Raw genomic sequence first — 16292 nt, forward strand, 5'->3', positions numbered from 1 at the left:
TAGAAAAGTCACAGATTATAAACAAGTGAGGTGGGGGTTGGGCAAGAGATAACAAAGGAGAAGGTGCAGATTGGACCAGGCCACATAGCTGACCAAAAGGTCACGGAGCAAAGGCAAACAATATGTTAATGGTGTGTTGAAAGACAAAGCATTAGTACAGATTAGGTGTGAATATACTGAATATTGAACATCAGCAAGTGCAAACCTGAAGAAAAACAACCTGAAAAAAACAGTGGGTAAGCAAACTGAACAAACTAAGATGAAATGAAATAAAAGCAAAAAAAAAAAATTGTAAAAAATGTAAAAAGGAGTGCAAAAAAAAGGAAGAAAAAATAACTAAAAATGAAAATAAAGTGGGGGGCTGTCATGCTCTGAAATTATTGAATTTCAGGGCATGACAGCCCCCCACTTTACTTTCATTTTTAGTCATTTTTAGTTATTTTTCTTCCTTTTTTTTGCATTCCTTTTTACATTTTTTACAATTTTTTTTTTTTTGCATTTATTTCATTTCATCTTAGTTTGTTCAGTTTGCTTACCCACTGTTTTTTTCAGGTTGTTTTTCTTCAGGTTTGCACTTGCTGATGTTCAATATTCAGTATATTCACACCTAATCTGTACTCATGCTTTGTCTTTCAACACACCATTAACATATTGTTTGCCTTTGCTCCGTGACCTTTTGGTCAGCTATGTGGCCTGGTCCAATCTGCACCTTCTCCTTTGTTATCTCTTGCCCAACCCCCACCTCACTTGTTTATAATCTGTGACTTTTCTAATATTTGTCAGTTCCGAAGAAGGGTCACTGACCAGAAACGTTAACTCTGCTTCTCTTTCCACAGATGCTGCCAGACCTGCTGAGTGAATCCAGCATTTCTTGTTTTTGTTTCAGATTTCCAGCATCCGCAGTATTTTGCTTTTATTGTCCAGTTAAGAACTTGTGAAAGCTTCAAAATAGAAGGGTTTCTGGCCCATCATGCATGGTACTTCCTATGTACAATCTGCACTTAGTTATAAAGCATAGATTGTACAAGGAAATCGGAATACACAATTAATAATAATTTCTTTATGCAAGGCTGGTGAGTACGTGGACTAGCTTAGCCAGAGAGGCAGTTCAAGTGGAGGATGTTATAAATTCCAGGAGGGCTGAATGAATATTTGGTCAACAGGTCTATTGAAGAATATGGGAGTTGCAGTGGGTTATTCAGTCAGTGATCATCGAGTATCCTTATGAATGGGGTGAATTCCTTAGGATGGAAAAACGAAAGTCATAGAGGAACTGTATTACTGGAAACATTTCTATATTAATTACAACAACGTGTAATTATTTGACACCTTTAGTGTAGTTAAACATTCCAAGGCGCTTCACAGAAGCATCATCCAGCAAAGTTAGACATCGAGGCATATACAGTTATATTCGGGCAGATGATCAAAATTTGTGTTAAAATGGCAGGTTTTAAGAAACATCTTGAAGGAGGAAAGAGAAGTGGAGAGATTTAGGAAAGGAATTCCAGAGCTTTGACAGAAGCAGGCACAGTTGCCAGTGGTAGAGCAATTAAATCATGGATGCTTAAGAGGCCAGATTTTAGGACCGCAGATATCTGGAGAGTTGTAGATCTGGAGGAGATTACAGGGATAGGGAGGGGCGTGCTCATGGAGGATTTGACAACAAGTTAGATTGAGGGGTTGCTTAACCAGGAGCCACTGTAGGTCAGCAAGCATCGGGTGATAGGTGAACAGGACACAGGCAGCAGAATTTTGGATAACCTCAAGTTTAAGGAGGGTAGGACGTGGGAGGCCAACCAGAAGTATGATGGAATAGTCATGTCTAGAGGTAACAAAGGCATGGATGAGGGTTTCAGTAGCAAATAAGCTAAGGATTTATGGTTGGCAGCTTATCTCGGGACAGGGGCAAACTTAGCCCAGTAGGCATTGGGAAAGGATGGGAAGCAGCAGAGGCAGCTGATCGGATGGTCTCACTTTTTTTATATTCGTTCATGGGATGTGACTACTTATTGTCCTTCCTGAATTCCTCTTGAACTGAGTGGTTTGTTAGGCCATTTTAGAGGAACCACATTGCTGATGGCAGATTTTCTCTCCAAAGGACATTTGTGAACCAGATGAGTTTTTACAACAATCCAGTAGTTCATGATCATTGAGACTAGCATTTTATTTCAGATATATTAATTAATTTAAGTTAAATTTCCCCAGCTGCTGTGGTGGGATTTGAACTCATGTCTCCAGAGCATTAGTCTGGGCCACTGGATTACTAGTCCACTAACATTACTGCTATGCTCCTGCCCCTTTAGTGACAAAGAAGTCCATGAGCTCCTCACACTTATTGTAGGTGAGGGTGGAGGAGACAGGGGAGAGATGTTTAAGAAGATGGTTTGTAGTAGAGAAAAGAAACTGGGGGTTATTTTTACATTCCAGGATAATCCTGGAATAGTGAGCAGTTTTGGCAGATGAGAGCAAGAGCCAATCGTTCTTTATGTAGTCTAGCCAGATCTGCCGGGGAATGGCTGAAGTTATTTACTATATCTGTTCAAGTCTACATCCTTTCGACTTAAGGGTGTGGAGATGAGGGTCATCCCAGGGGGAACAGCCAAAGTGAGTGTAATGGTTTTAATGAGTACTTGGGCCTTAAAGGTGGAGTTGATGGTGTGATTAAATGGAGGGCTAGACAGTTGGGATGTTGCAAGTGCTGTTGTAAGTAAATATTAATGTGACATGAAGCTGTAAAATTCACATGGTCGGAAATATTCTTTTATGGTCAGGTGTAGTTTTATATTGCTAAGAACATGGGACATATTGGAATTGGATGTGTTGTGTAAATCTCACAAATACCAATGGTATTCTGGAGCTTGTTTAAAAAGTTGGGAAAGAAATTCCCAAAGTTTGTCCTGGAATTGTCCACTTTTCTTTGCCTCTGAGTTAGCATTTTTGGTACTTGGGGAGGGTAATGCACGAGCCTACACCATCTAACGATGAATTTTCATCACTTTTTTTTATATTTGTATGTATGTGCTCAATTTTTGTTTATAGTTTTTCATGGGATGTAAGCGTCGCTGGTAAGGCCGGCATTTGTTGCCTGAGTGATGTGGGATCAGGCTGAACAAATTCAAACAACGAGAGTCTAACTCTTTCTCATTTAAATTATTTTTTGTTTCCACTTTATTTGTCTTTGGATATTTGGAACCATTAACTGCAAACACCAAAAATATTGCTTATGGTTTGTAAACATTAATCAAGCATCAGTGCAAGTATATCGGTGCTATTGATTCAAAAGTTCTTAATCCGTTTTGAAAGGGAATAAAAGCCCAACAGGACACAAATCAATTGTGCCCATTACAGTGCTTTTCAGATCTGTGGGTGTGACAGACAGTCCAGTGAAGTAAATTATTTTAAAAATGATTTCTTGTTCAGTGATTTGATTTCCAGTTGGTTGACGTCCATTTTTTGGTTTTGATTATTATAGACTAAATGCTACAACTACATTCGAATTTTGAAAGTCTGGAATGAGACGCACCTCTTTGCCTGCGGGACATACGCTTTTGATCCTCACTGTGCATATATCGTAAGTGTGTTTTTAATTCTAGATGACGTGATGTCAACATTGCTGGTGGAACTAGAGGGCAACTGTAGCGCATGTAGCTCCTTTCTACCGGTATGAAAGTGCTTAAAGAGGTATGATATTGTTTTAGAATGGTGTAACAGGCAGTCAGAATGCCACTACAAGGATGGATGTGGTGGGCAGAATGGAGAACTTTGTCAGCAACCTATCTCCAGTTTATACTGGCAGTGGTAGAACTGGGAACCAACAGAAAACCCACTTTAGGATTAATGGGATAGGAATCCAAAAGTAGGAGTTGAAGTTAACCAGGTTAACCAAGAGACTGTTTACTCCCAATTAAAATTATTAATGGAGCTTTCAACAGATGGCACAAAGCGAGTATTGAAATCTCTCCACCTTGACCGCCACCACACCCCCCGTCCCGCCTCCATTTCAATGGATAGAGGCCAGGGTTTGAACGAAAGAAGCATATGAGTTGCAAGAGGTTGCAACAGTAGCCTTGAACGAGACTGTAGAGGAAACTAGTAAATGAGAGTGACAATTTTGAGTTTGGAACAGAGAGCCTACAGCTGTTGCTAAAGAGGGAGTAATGGGTGAAGCAGTGAAAGGGCCAGGCCTTTAATGGTTTGTTATCATAGCTGCTTGCTCTTAAGCTCATTGCTATAATGTGTGTGTGTTGCATTCATGTGTGCATTTTAAAAGTGAGGTCATAGAGTTATACAGCACAGAAATGGGCCCTTCGGCCCATCGTGTCCGTGCCGGCCATCAAGCACCTAACTATTCTAATCCATTTTCCAGCACTTGGCCCGTAGCCTTGTATGCTGTGGCTTTTCAAGTGCTTATCTGAATACTACTTAAATGTTGTGAGGGTTCCTGCCTCTTCCACTTCTTCAGGCAGTGCATTCCAGATCCAACCACCCTCTGGGTGAAAATGTTTTTCCTCAAATTCCCTCCAAAACCTCCTGCCACTTACCTTAAATCTATGGCCCCTGGTTATTAACCCCTCCGCTAAGGGAAAAAATTTCTTCCTATCTAACCTATCAGTGTCCCTCATAATTTTGTATACCTCAATCACGTCCCCCCTCATCCTTCTCTGCTCTAAGGAAAACAACCCTAGCCTTTTCAGTCTCTCTTCATAGCTGGAATGCTCCAGCCCAGGCAACATCCTGGTGAATCTCCTCTGCACCCTGTCCAGTGTAATCACATCCTTCCTATAGTGTGGTGCCTAGAACTGTACACAGTACTCCAGCTGTAGCCTAACTAGCATTTTATACAGCTCCATCATAACCTCCTTGCTCTTATATTCTATGTCTCAGCTGTAAAGGCAAGTATCCCGTATGCCTTCCAAACCATCTTATCTACCTGTGCTGCTGCCGTCAATGATCTATGGACATGTACACCAAGATCCCTCTGACCATCTGTACTTCCGAGGGTCCTCCCATCCATTGTATATTCCCTTGCCTTGTTAGTCCTCCCAAAATGCGTCACCTCTCACTTCTCAGGATTAAATTCCATTTGCCACTGCTCCGCCCATCTTACCAGCCCATCTATATCGTCCTGTAATCTAAGGCTTTCCTCCTCACTATTTACGACACCACCAATTTTCGTGTCATCTGCGAACTTACTTATCATAACTCCTATATTCACGTCTAAATCATTAATGTACACTACAGACAGCACTGGTCACAGGCTTCCACTCGCAAAAACAACCCTTGACCATCACTCTGCCTCCTGCCACTAAGCCAATTTTGGATCCACTTTGCCAAATTGCCCTGGATCCCATGGGCTCTTACCACCTTAACCAATCTCCCATGCGGGACCTTATCAAAAGCCTTCTTAAGTCTATGTAGACTACATCAACTGCTTTACCCTCATCTACACATCAAGTTAGTTAGATACAATCTCCCCCTGACAAAGCCATGCTGACTATCCCTGATTAATCCCTGCCTCTCCAAGTGGAGATTAATCCTGTCCCTCAGAATTTTTTCCAATATTTTCCCAACCACTGATGTTAGACTCACCGGCCTGTAATTACCAGGTTTATCCCTGCTACCCTTCTTGAATAATGGTACCACATTCGCTGTCCTCCAGTCCTCTGGTACCTTTCCTGTGTCAGAGCCCCTGCTATCTCCTCCTTTGCCTCACATAACAGCCTGGGATCCATCTTAACTGCGCCTGGGGATTTATCTACTTTTAAGCCTGCTAAAATAGCTAATACTTCCTCCCTTTCAATGTTAATATGTTCAAGTATATCACAATCCTTCTCCCTGATCTCTACACCAACATCATCCTTCTCCATAGTGAACACAGATGCAAAGTAATCATTAAAAACCTCACCTATGTCCTCTGACTCCACACACACATTACTACTTTGGTCCCTAATGGGCCCCACTTTTTCCTTGGTTATCCTCTTGCCCTTAATATACTTATAAAACACCTCAGGATTTTCCTTTATCTTGCCCGCCACTGTTTTTTCATGTCCCCTCTTCGCTCTCCTAATTACTTTTTTTAGTACCCCCCTACACTTTCTATACTCCTCTCAGGCCTCCGCTGTTTTCAGCGCTCCGAATCTGCCATAAGCCTCTTTTTTTTTTTTTGCTGATCCAATCCTCTATATCCCTTGACATCCAGGGTTCCTTGGACTTGTTGGTCCTACCCTTCATCTTAACGGGTACATGTTGGCTCTGAACCCTCACTATTTCCTGTTTTAATGACTCCCACTGGTCTAATGTAGACTTTCCGACAAGTAGCTGCTCCCAGTCCACTCTGGCCAGATCCTGTTTTATCATATTGAAATCCGCCTTCCCCCAATTCAGTCCCTTTATTTCCGGCCTGTCTTTGTCCTTTTCCATGACTACCTTAAATCTTAGAGTTTAGGTCACTATCCCCGAAATGCTCCCCCACTAACACTTCAACCACTTGTCCAGCTTCATTCCTTAGGATTAGGTCCAGTACTGCCCCTTCTCTTCTAGAACTTTCGATGTACTGGCTCAAACATCTCTCCTGTATGCATTTTAAGAATTCCGCCCCCTTGAAGCCTTTTACACTAAGACTATCCCAGTTGATATTAGTTAAGTTGAAATCCACTACTATTACCCTATTATTTTTACACCTCTCTGAGATTTGCCTACATATCTGCTCCCCTATCTCTCCCTGACTGTTTGGAGGCCTGTAGTACGCTCCCAGCCAAGTGATTGCCCCCTTTTTGTTTTTAAGCTCTACCCATATGGCCTCATTTGAAGAACCTTCTAAGATATCATCCCTCATTACTGCAGTAATTGACTCATAGGAACAGAGGAAGATAGGAATAGTAGTAGTCCATTTAGCTCCCCGAGCCTGTCCTGCCATTCAATGAGATCATGGCTGATCCACTGCCTAACTCCATATACCTGCTTTTGGCCCATATCCCTTAATATCTTTGCTTAACAAAAATCTATCTATCTCAGATTTAAAATTAACCACTGTTCTAGCTTCAACCGCTGTTTGTGGTTGAGAGTTCCAAACCTCTACCACCCTTTGCGTGAAGAAGTGCTTCCTGACATCTCTCCTGAATGGGCTGGCCCTAATTTTTAGTCCATGCCCCCTAGTATTAGAATCCTTGTGGACTGAACATTAAGTTCAATAACAGAGCATGACTGTCCCTTTTTAAAAATATTTTTTATAGTTTTTTTTTCTGAACCATGTGCCTGTTTTTCATGTCGACAGAGCTGCTCGTTATTCTGCTATTAACACTCTCTCTGGACTAATACTTTGTCTTTCACCACAAGCATTAAAAGCGTTGCCTTTGCCCCAGGACAGCTTTGTTATTTAATCTCTCCTATGCTCTGCTCGATCATACACCTTTCCTTTTGTTCTCTTCACCAGCAGCACACCGCACTCCCCCCACCCCCTTCACTTGCTCAAAACCTAATTCTCAAGAAATGAAATAATTCTAGTCAATTGAAAAGAAAAACTTAATTTATGTGGTAGCTTACACGACCTCAAGACATCCCAAAGCACTTTATAGCAAATGGTCACTTGTAATGTAGGAGTTTTTTTTATTGTTCGTTCAAGGAATGTGGGCACTGCTGGTAAGGCTTATTTATTGCCCATCACTAATTGCCCTTGAGAAGGTGGTGGTGAGCTGCCTTCTTGAACCGCTGCAGTCCTTGCAGTGTAGGTATACCAACAGTGCTGTTAGGAAGGGAGTTTTAGGATTTTGACCCAGCGGCAGTGAAGGAATGTCGATATAGTTCCAAGTCAGGATGGTGTGTGGCTTGGAGGGGCACTTGCAAGTGATACACAGAAAGTTCTTGAAGACAATAGTGAGAGGAACTACCAATTATATAGCTCTTGGTGGCAGTATTTGAGGGATGAATGTTGGCCAAGACATTCCCTGTTCTTTTCCAAGCAGATTTTTAAGGAGAAAAAGATTTACAAAATTGGGAAAGGTTAGCGTGTGTAAAAAAAAACTAAATTAATGTTGTAAAATATTAAACAGAGATAGTGAATAGGAAAGGAAAACCAGAAAGACTGTTACATTAACACCCTCCTTTTTCTCATACCATATCCCCTTTATTTTTTAATCAACCCTGTCCTCCACCCTATCACAGAATTCCCTTTTGTTCTTTCCTCCCCACCTCCCTTTTTCTGGCTGTGCACGTGCTTATGAACTATTACATCTCTAACTTCTTCTGAAAGAACGAGTTGGTGATGCAGAGGTTATGATAGGTACACAACTCAAGCAGTCTCTGCCCGTTCTCATTCATCCTTCCAACGCCATAGCGCCCAAGGCAGGAGGGCCATGAGTCATGGTCGGCCCCAACCCTGGCATTAAAGTCCCCCAGCAGGAATAGGTGTTCGGTGTTGGGGATGCTGCTAATGATGTTATGGAGTTGTTCATAGAACTGGTCTTTAGCTTCAGGTGCGGAGCAGAGTGTTGGAGCATAGATGCTGAGTAGGTGTACTGGACCAGAGGTGGTGAGCAGTCGGATGGACAGTATGCGTTCCGAGCCATTTGAGGGAGGCTCTATCATGCTGAGCAAGGAGTTTCTGATGGCGAAGCCCACTCCATGCTGTCTTGGTTCTTCAGGATCCCTGCCCTGCCAGAAGAAGGTGTAGTCTTGCTCTGCTAGAGAGCCACTCGCGGGGAGGCGAGTCTCCTGAAGTGCTGCAATGTCCACATTGAATCTACTGAGCTCGTTGTTAATGATGGCGGTCTTCCGAGAATCGTTGATTTGTGTAAGGTCTTCCGACAGGCCAGGACATATAGTTCTGACGTTCCAGCTTGCAAAGCGAAGGGCTGGTACCTTCTTTCCTTTTTTCATGTTGTTTGGTGCGGTGTATCAGTCCACCTTTCGGGCAATGACCCTGAGCTCCAAGCACCCATTGAAGCAGGCAGACTGTGGCGGGACAGAACCTTATTGACCGGGGGCTGCCCGGTTTGAGGCGGGCGGTAGCTGTCCAGTGAGGTGCAATGACCTCTCCCACCGACAAAGGCAACCCGTGGCGCCCAGTTTCTACGCCAATTTATCTGGACTTATAACCCGTAACTGCTGCCTTCCGTGTTGTTTTAGTCGCTGTGAGGCAACTATGGAGTGACCTCTCCATGGCACATGCCTGGGCAAATTTATGGAGGTTGAGAGTTGCCCAGTCGTCAAAACCCCCCTCTCGGCCTTTCTGGTGGGGTCCAAAGGAGTGCAGGACACGACGTTTGGCACCAGTATGGCTGCAGGAACTGCCGGAAACATGCCAAAGGTGACACATGACCGCCTACGGGGTTCCGCTCCGGATTTTCTGTTAGGGTTTACTCCCTTAGCCTTGGTCTCTCCCGAGACGCCCACAAGGCAGTGGGGTTGTTGGGGCCCCTACACAGGTGTAGGATGGTGCCGGTGGGAGGAGGGGATGCAAGGGGGAGGGGTAGAGGGTGGGGGTGGGGGGGGGGTGCAGGGGAAGGGGGTGCGGGGTGAAGATGGTGCGAGGGGGGGGCGGGCTGGGACGGGGTTGTGAGGGGGTGAGCTGAGAGGGTGGAGCAGGGAAGGGGACGGGGGTGGGGGGGGGGGTGGAAGGGGGGTAAAGTGGGGGGAGGGGGGGTGGAATCTGGTGCAGGTAATAAGCCATTTCCTCAGTGCCCACCATCGACGTCCGGAAAGCTCATCCACATCCTTCGGGAGGTGAAGCATCATTTGGCAGACTTAGAGGTGATTACATTTGCTAAGGGTTTTTTTTTTGCAGTGGTTTAAATAAAGGCATGCAGCATTGCCGACAGTGCGCTGCAGATGCTCTCCGAGCCATCTCCCGCGGGCGCTTTGAAGTTGCGGCCGGGGGGGCCGTTCGTGGATGTTTTGGGTGTTCGGGGCACCTTTTCACAGGACTTCTCTCGGGTCCCGCAGCTCCTTCTTCACCTCAATGGACTTACCGCATGCCGTGGCTGCAGACACTCTGGACTGTGAAGACAGCAGGATCGGAGATTGAAGTATCGGCAGCTGTGCTCGTCAGTTTCATCCGGATCAATTTCATTGAGAAAACAAAGAGCAGGTGTGGCTGGGGGAGGGCAGTGGGCCCAGGTAACATACACTAAAACTAACTGTTAACTTTTAGATAGGGCTAAAATGAACTGATTTAAAGAGCCAGGGGAATTTAAACAGTTTAAGAGGGCAGATTGGGGGAGAAAACGTTAGGGATGGGAGCAGATGGCCATGGATAGAGTTGAACAGCAAGGGAGCTTCCTGGGGAGCTTCCAGCCCAGGAGCCATCTTGAACTCGTTCTTTCACACTAAACGCTGTCACCAGGTTTCATGGAGGCACCCAAGATCACGTCGTTGGCACCAGCTAGACCTCATTGTCACAAGGCGAGCCGCCTTAAACAATGTTCAAATCACACACAGCTTCCACAGTGCGGACTGCGACACCGACCACTCCCTGGTGTGCAGCAAGGTTAGACTCAGACCAAAGAAGTTGCATCATTCCAAGCAGAAGGGCCACCCGCGCATCAACACGAGCAGAATTTCTCACCCACAGCTGTTACAAAAATTTCTAAATTCACTTGTAACAGCCCTTCAAAACACTCCCACAGGGGATGCTGAGACCAAGTGGGCCCACATCAGAGACGCCATCTATGAGTCAGCTTTGACCACCTACGGCAAAAGTGCGAAGAGAAATGCAGACTGGTTTCAATCTCATAATGAAGAGCTGGAACCTGTCATAGCCGCTAAGCGCATTGCACTTTTGAACTACAAGAAAGCCCCCAGCGATTTAACATCCGCAGCACTTAAAGCAGCCAGAAGTACTGCACAAAGAACAGCTAGGCGTTGCGCAAACGACTACTGGCAACACCTATGCAGTCATATTCAGCTGGCCTCAGACACCGGAAACATCAGAGGAATGTATGATGGCATGAAGAGAGCTCTTGGGCCAACCATCAAGAAGATCACCCCCCTCAAATCTAAATCGGGGGACATAATCACTGACCAACGCAAACAGATGGACCGCTGGGTTGAGCACTACCTAGAACTGTACTCCAGGGAGAATGCTGTCACTGAGACTGCCCTCAATGCAGCCCAGCCTCTACCAGTCATGGATGAGCTGGACATACAGCCAACCAAATCGGAACTCAGTGATGCCATTGATTCCCTAGCCAGCGGAAAAGCCCCTGGGAAGGACAGCATTACCCCTGAAATAATCAAGAGTGCCAAGCCTGCTATACTCTCAGCACTACATGAACTGCTATGCCTGTGCTGGGACGAGGGAGCAGTACCCCAGGACATGCGCGATGCCAACATCATCACCCTCTATAAAAACAAAGGTGACCGCGGTGACTGCAACAACTACCGTGGAATCTCCCTGCTCAGCATAGTGGGGAAAGTCTTTGCTCGAGTCGCTCTGAACAGGCTCCAGAAGCTGGCCGAGCGCGTCTACCCTGAGGCACAGTGTGGCTTTCGTGCAGAGAGATCGACTATTGACATGCTGTTCTCCCTTCGTCAGATACAGGAGAAATGCCGTGAACAACAGATGCCCCTCTACATTGCTTTCATTGATCTCACCAAAGCCTTTGACCTCGTCAGCAGACGTGGTCTCTTCAGACTACTAGAAAAGATCGGATGTCCACCAAAGCTACTAAGTATCATCACCTCATTCCATGACAATATGAAAGGCACAATTCAACATGGTGGCTCCTCATCAGAGCCCTTTCCTATCCTGAGTGGTGTGAAACAGGGCTGTGTTCTCGCACCCACACTTTTTGGGATTTTCTTCTCCCTGCTGCTTTCACATGCGTTCAAATCCTCTGAAGAAGGAATTTTCCTCCACACAAGATCAGGGGGCAGGTTGTTCAACCTTGCCCGTCTAAGAGCGAAGTCCAAAGTACGGAAAGTCCTCATCAGAGAACTCCTCTTTGCTGACGATGCTGCTTTAACATCTCACACTGAAGAATGCCTGCAGAGTCTCATCGACAGGTTTGCGTCTGCCTGCAATGAATTTGGCCTAACCATCAGTCTCAAGAAAACGAACATCATGGGGCAGGATGTCAGAAATGCTCCATCCATCAATATTGGCGACCACGCTCTGGAAGTGGTTCAAGAGTTCACCTACCTAGGCTCAACTATCACCAGTAACCTGTCTCTAGATGCAGAAATCAACAAGCGCATGGGTAAGGCTTCCACTGCTATGTCCAGACTGGCCAAGAGAGTGTGGGAAAATGGCGCACTGACACGGAACACAAAAGTCCGAGTGTATCAGGCCTGTGTCCTCAGTACCTTGCTCTACGGCAGCGAGGCCTGGACAACGTATGCCAGCCAAGAGCGACGTCTCAATTCATTCCATCTTCGCTGCCTTCGGAGAATACTTGGCATCAGGTGGCAGGACTATATCTCCAACACAGAAGTCCTTGAAGCGGCCAACACCCCCAGCTTATACACACTACTGAGTCAGCGGCGCTTGAGATGGCTTGGCCATGTGAGCCGCATGGAAGATGGCAGGATCCCCAAAGACACATTGTACAGCGAGCTCGCCACTGGTATCAGACCCACCGGCCGTCCATGTCTCCGTTATAAAGACGTCTGCAAACGCGACATGAAATCGTGTGACATTGATCACAAGTCGTGGGAGTCAGTTGCCAGCATTCGCCAGAGCTGGCGGGCAGCCATAAAGACAGGGCTAAATTGTGGCGAGTCGAAGAGACTTAGTAGTTGGCAGGAAAAAAGACAGAGGCGCAAGGGGAGAGCCAACTGTGCAACAGCCCCAACAAACAAATTTCTCTGCAGCACCTGTGGAAGAGCCTGTCACTCCAGAATTGGCCTTTATAGCCACTCCAGGCGCTGCTTCACAAACCACTGACCACCTCCAGGCGCGTATCCATTGTCTCTCGAGATAAGGAGGCCCAAAAGAAAAGAACTTCTTCTAGTTCTGATCAAAGGTCATCGTCCTGAAAAGTTAACTCTGTTTCTCTCATCACAGATGCTGCCAGACCTGCTGAGTATTTCCAGCATTTTCTGTTATTATTAGAGAGAACTAAAAACTGTGTTGTCAGCAGAACTAGATTTTAGTTCAGTCGGCTCAATATTACAACAATGAAAGCAGTCTGATGCTCGCAGAGGTAAATTTTGAGACAACCAGATCAGACTGGGCTGCTGTCACCTATTCTTATATATTTGCATCCTCTATTTCCCTGCAATAAAATTCTCTCTGTCTGCTGCTGAGCTCATCACGATGTGGAAAGGAACATTGCATTTATGGATGAATTGGGAATGCACATTGGGATGCGCTTGGGGAACATTCACCAAGAATAGACTGAGCTCAGACTCTTGTGACTTTGCCTTCTTCACATGGACAATACAGTAGTGGAATAGAGAGCCAAGCTTTTATTCACCACAAGGCTCTCCAGGAACAATCTCTTTAGCTGTGCATAGCAGAGAATCGGCCTGTCTGTCTAACGGGAATGCTGGACACAACACTCATGTATCCATGCACAGCAGTTCCTCAGATACTTAATGAACTTAATAAAACTTTTCAATAATTAAACCCAGAATTGTTGAGGTTTTGTTTTGCATGCTATTTCCCCGACTTTGCAACTGCACTTCAGATATTCAACTATGGTGGGGGGGCAGAGGGAGGGGTGTTTGAAGAGGGGGAGGGGTGGGGAGTGCGGGGAGGGGTGGGGAGAGGGAGCATGCAAAATGCAGGGACCAAACAGTTGCAATGCCTGAAGTACTGAGGAGAAGTAGAGAAAGCAACTGGGTAGGGGAGAAAGCAACTGGATTGGGCATCCGCAGCTGGAGGGAACGGCTGAATGGAGAGGGCCGGAAGCGAGAGGCAGTAGAGAGCCGCGGGGAGCGAGCGTGCGAAGACCTTGGTGTCACCGGGTCCAGGGACTGGCCAGTTAGTCTTTTGCTGCACTCCTCTTCCGTTCCGCTGCTCCCCCCCCCACTCTCTCCCCTTCCTCCCTCTCCCCCCAGCTCTCCCCCTCCCCCTCCCTCTTTCTCCCCCCCTCCCTCTTTCTCCCCCCCTCCCTCTTTCTCTCCCCCCTCCCTCTTTCTCTCCCCCCTCCCTCTTTCTCTCCCCCCTCCCTCTTTCTCTCCCCCCTCCCTCTTTCTCTCCCCCCTCCCTCTCTCTTCCCCCCCTCCCTCTCTCTTCCCCCCCCTCCCTCTCTCTTCCCCCCCCTCCCTCTCTCTTCCCCCCCCTCCCTCTCTCTTCCCCCCCCTCCCTCTCTCTTCCCCCCCCTCCCTCTCTCTTCCCCCCCCTCCCTCTCTCTTCCCCCCCCCTCCCTCTCTCTTCCCCCCCCCCTCCCTCTCTCTTCCCCCCCCCCTCCCTCTCTCTTCCCCCCCCCCTCCCTCTCCCCCTCCCTCTCCCTCTTTCTCCCCCCCTCCCTCTTTCTCCCCCTCCCCCCTCCCTCTTTCTCCCCCCCTCCCTCTCCCTCTTTCTCCCCCCCCTCCCTCTCCCTCTTTCTCCCCTCCCTCTCCCTCTCCCTCTTTCTCCCCCCCCTCCCTCTCCCTCTTTCTCCCCCCCCCCCCCCCTTCCCCGGCACCGCTACCGCTGGTCTCCCCGCGCTGCTCTCCCCGGCCCCCGCGCTGCTCTCCCCGGCCCCCGCGCTGCCTTTCCCGGCCCCCGCGCTGATCTCCCCGGCCCCCGCACTGATCTCCCCGGCCCGCTCCACTCTCTCACTCCGGCCATTGTATTCTGCCACGTGTTTGTTAGGTTTCATCTCTGTGATTTTTTGAATAGCGCCATCTTTAGTCCTGGCAGCTGCAACAGTCGCTGGCTGTGACGTTTTCGTGGCACATGCTGTATCTGCGCATGTGCCAAAACAGCGCCACCTACCGATCGCGTTGTCAACAATTGCGGTCTTAATACAACACTGCCTTTGTTACACACCTGCCTAATTTGTTCATTTATACAATCTAACACCTCAGAACTGCTACCAGGGGGTCTAAACACAACACCTATTACAGTTTTAGATCCTTTTCTGTTCCTCAGTTCGACCCATAAGGTCTCCACTGGATGCTTTCCCCTCTTTATATCCTCCCTCACCAATGAGGTGATATTTCTAATCAGTAAGGCTACTCCACCCCCTCTGCCATTTTCCCTGTCCCTCCTGTAAACTTTATAACCAGGTATATTTAGTTCCCAGTCCTGACCATCCTGCAGCCACATCTCCGCAATGGCCACCACATCATAATCTTCCATTTGAATTTGCGCCTGCAGCTCATCTAGACTCCTTGATCAACAGTGCAGTGCCACCTCCTCCTTTATCCCCTCTCCTGTCATGCTTGAAGATTCGATATCCTGGAATATTGAACTGCCAGTCCTGCCCCTCTCTCAACCATATCTCTGTGATAGCAACAATATCATAATCCAATGTCCTAATCAAAGCCCTCAATTCATCTGCCTTATTAGTAAGACTCCTTGCAATAAAATAGATGTAATCCAGCCTTGCATTTTTCCCTTGTGCCTTGACAGGTCTATTTTTTTAAATATTCATTCAGGGATGTGGGCGTCGCTGGCTAGGCCAGCATTTATTGCCCATCCCTAATTGGCCTTGAGAAGGTGGTGGTGAGCTGCCTTCTTGAACCGCTGCAGTCCATTTGGGGTAGGTACATCCACAGTGCTGTTAGGAAGGGAGTTCCAGGATTTCGACCCAGTGACAGTGAAGGAACGGCGATATAGTTCCAAGTAAGGATGGTGTGTGACTTGGAGGGGAACTTGCAGGTGGTGGTATTCCCGTGCATTTGCTGTCCTTGTCCTTCTAGTTGGTAGAGGTTGTGGGTTTGGAAGGTGCTGTCTAAGGAGCCTTGGTGCATTGCTGCAGTGCATCTTGTAGATGGTGCACACTGCTGCCACTGTGCGTCAGTGGTGGAGGGAGTGAATGTTTGTAGATGGGGTGCCAATCAAGTGGGCTGCTTTATCCAGGATGGTGTCGAGCTTCTTGAGTGTTGTTGGGGCTGCACCCATCCAGGCAAGTGGAGAGTATTCCATCACACTCCTGACTTGTGCCTTGTAGATGGTGGACAGGCTTTAGGGAGTCAGGAGGTGAGTTACTCGCCTCAGGATTCCCAGCCTCTGACCTGCTCTTGTAACCACGGTATTTATATGGCTATTCGAGGTCAGTTTCTGGTCAATGGTGGCCCCTAGGATGTTGATAGTGGGGGTTTCAGCGATGATAATACCATTGAATGTCAAGGGGAAATGGTTAGATTCTCTCTTGTTGGAGATGGTCATTGCCTGGCACTTGTGTGGCATGAATGTTACTTGC

General features: G+C 47.0%; 1 protein-coding gene across 1 annotated transcript in view; it reads left to right on the plus strand.

Annotated features, from left to right (window-relative positions):
* Positions 1 to 16292, plus strand: part of sema4f (sema domain, immunoglobulin domain (Ig), transmembrane domain (TM) and short cytoplasmic domain, (semaphorin) 4F) — a 314213-nt gene that overhangs the window by 116340 nt on the left and 181581 nt on the right. Inside the window, exon 4 of the mRNA XM_068028690.1 lies at positions 3473 to 3571. Coding sequence (XP_067884791.1) covers positions 3473 to 3571 — 99 coding nt within the window. The remainder of the gene's footprint in view (positions 1 to 3472; positions 3572 to 16292) is intronic.

The sequence above is a fragment of the Heterodontus francisci genome, chromosome 1 (genome assembly GCF_036365525.1).
Source record: "Heterodontus francisci isolate sHetFra1 chromosome 1, sHetFra1.hap1, whole genome shotgun sequence".
Classification (NCBI taxonomy): Eukaryota; Metazoa; Chordata; class Chondrichthyes; order Heterodontiformes; family Heterodontidae; genus Heterodontus; species Heterodontus francisci.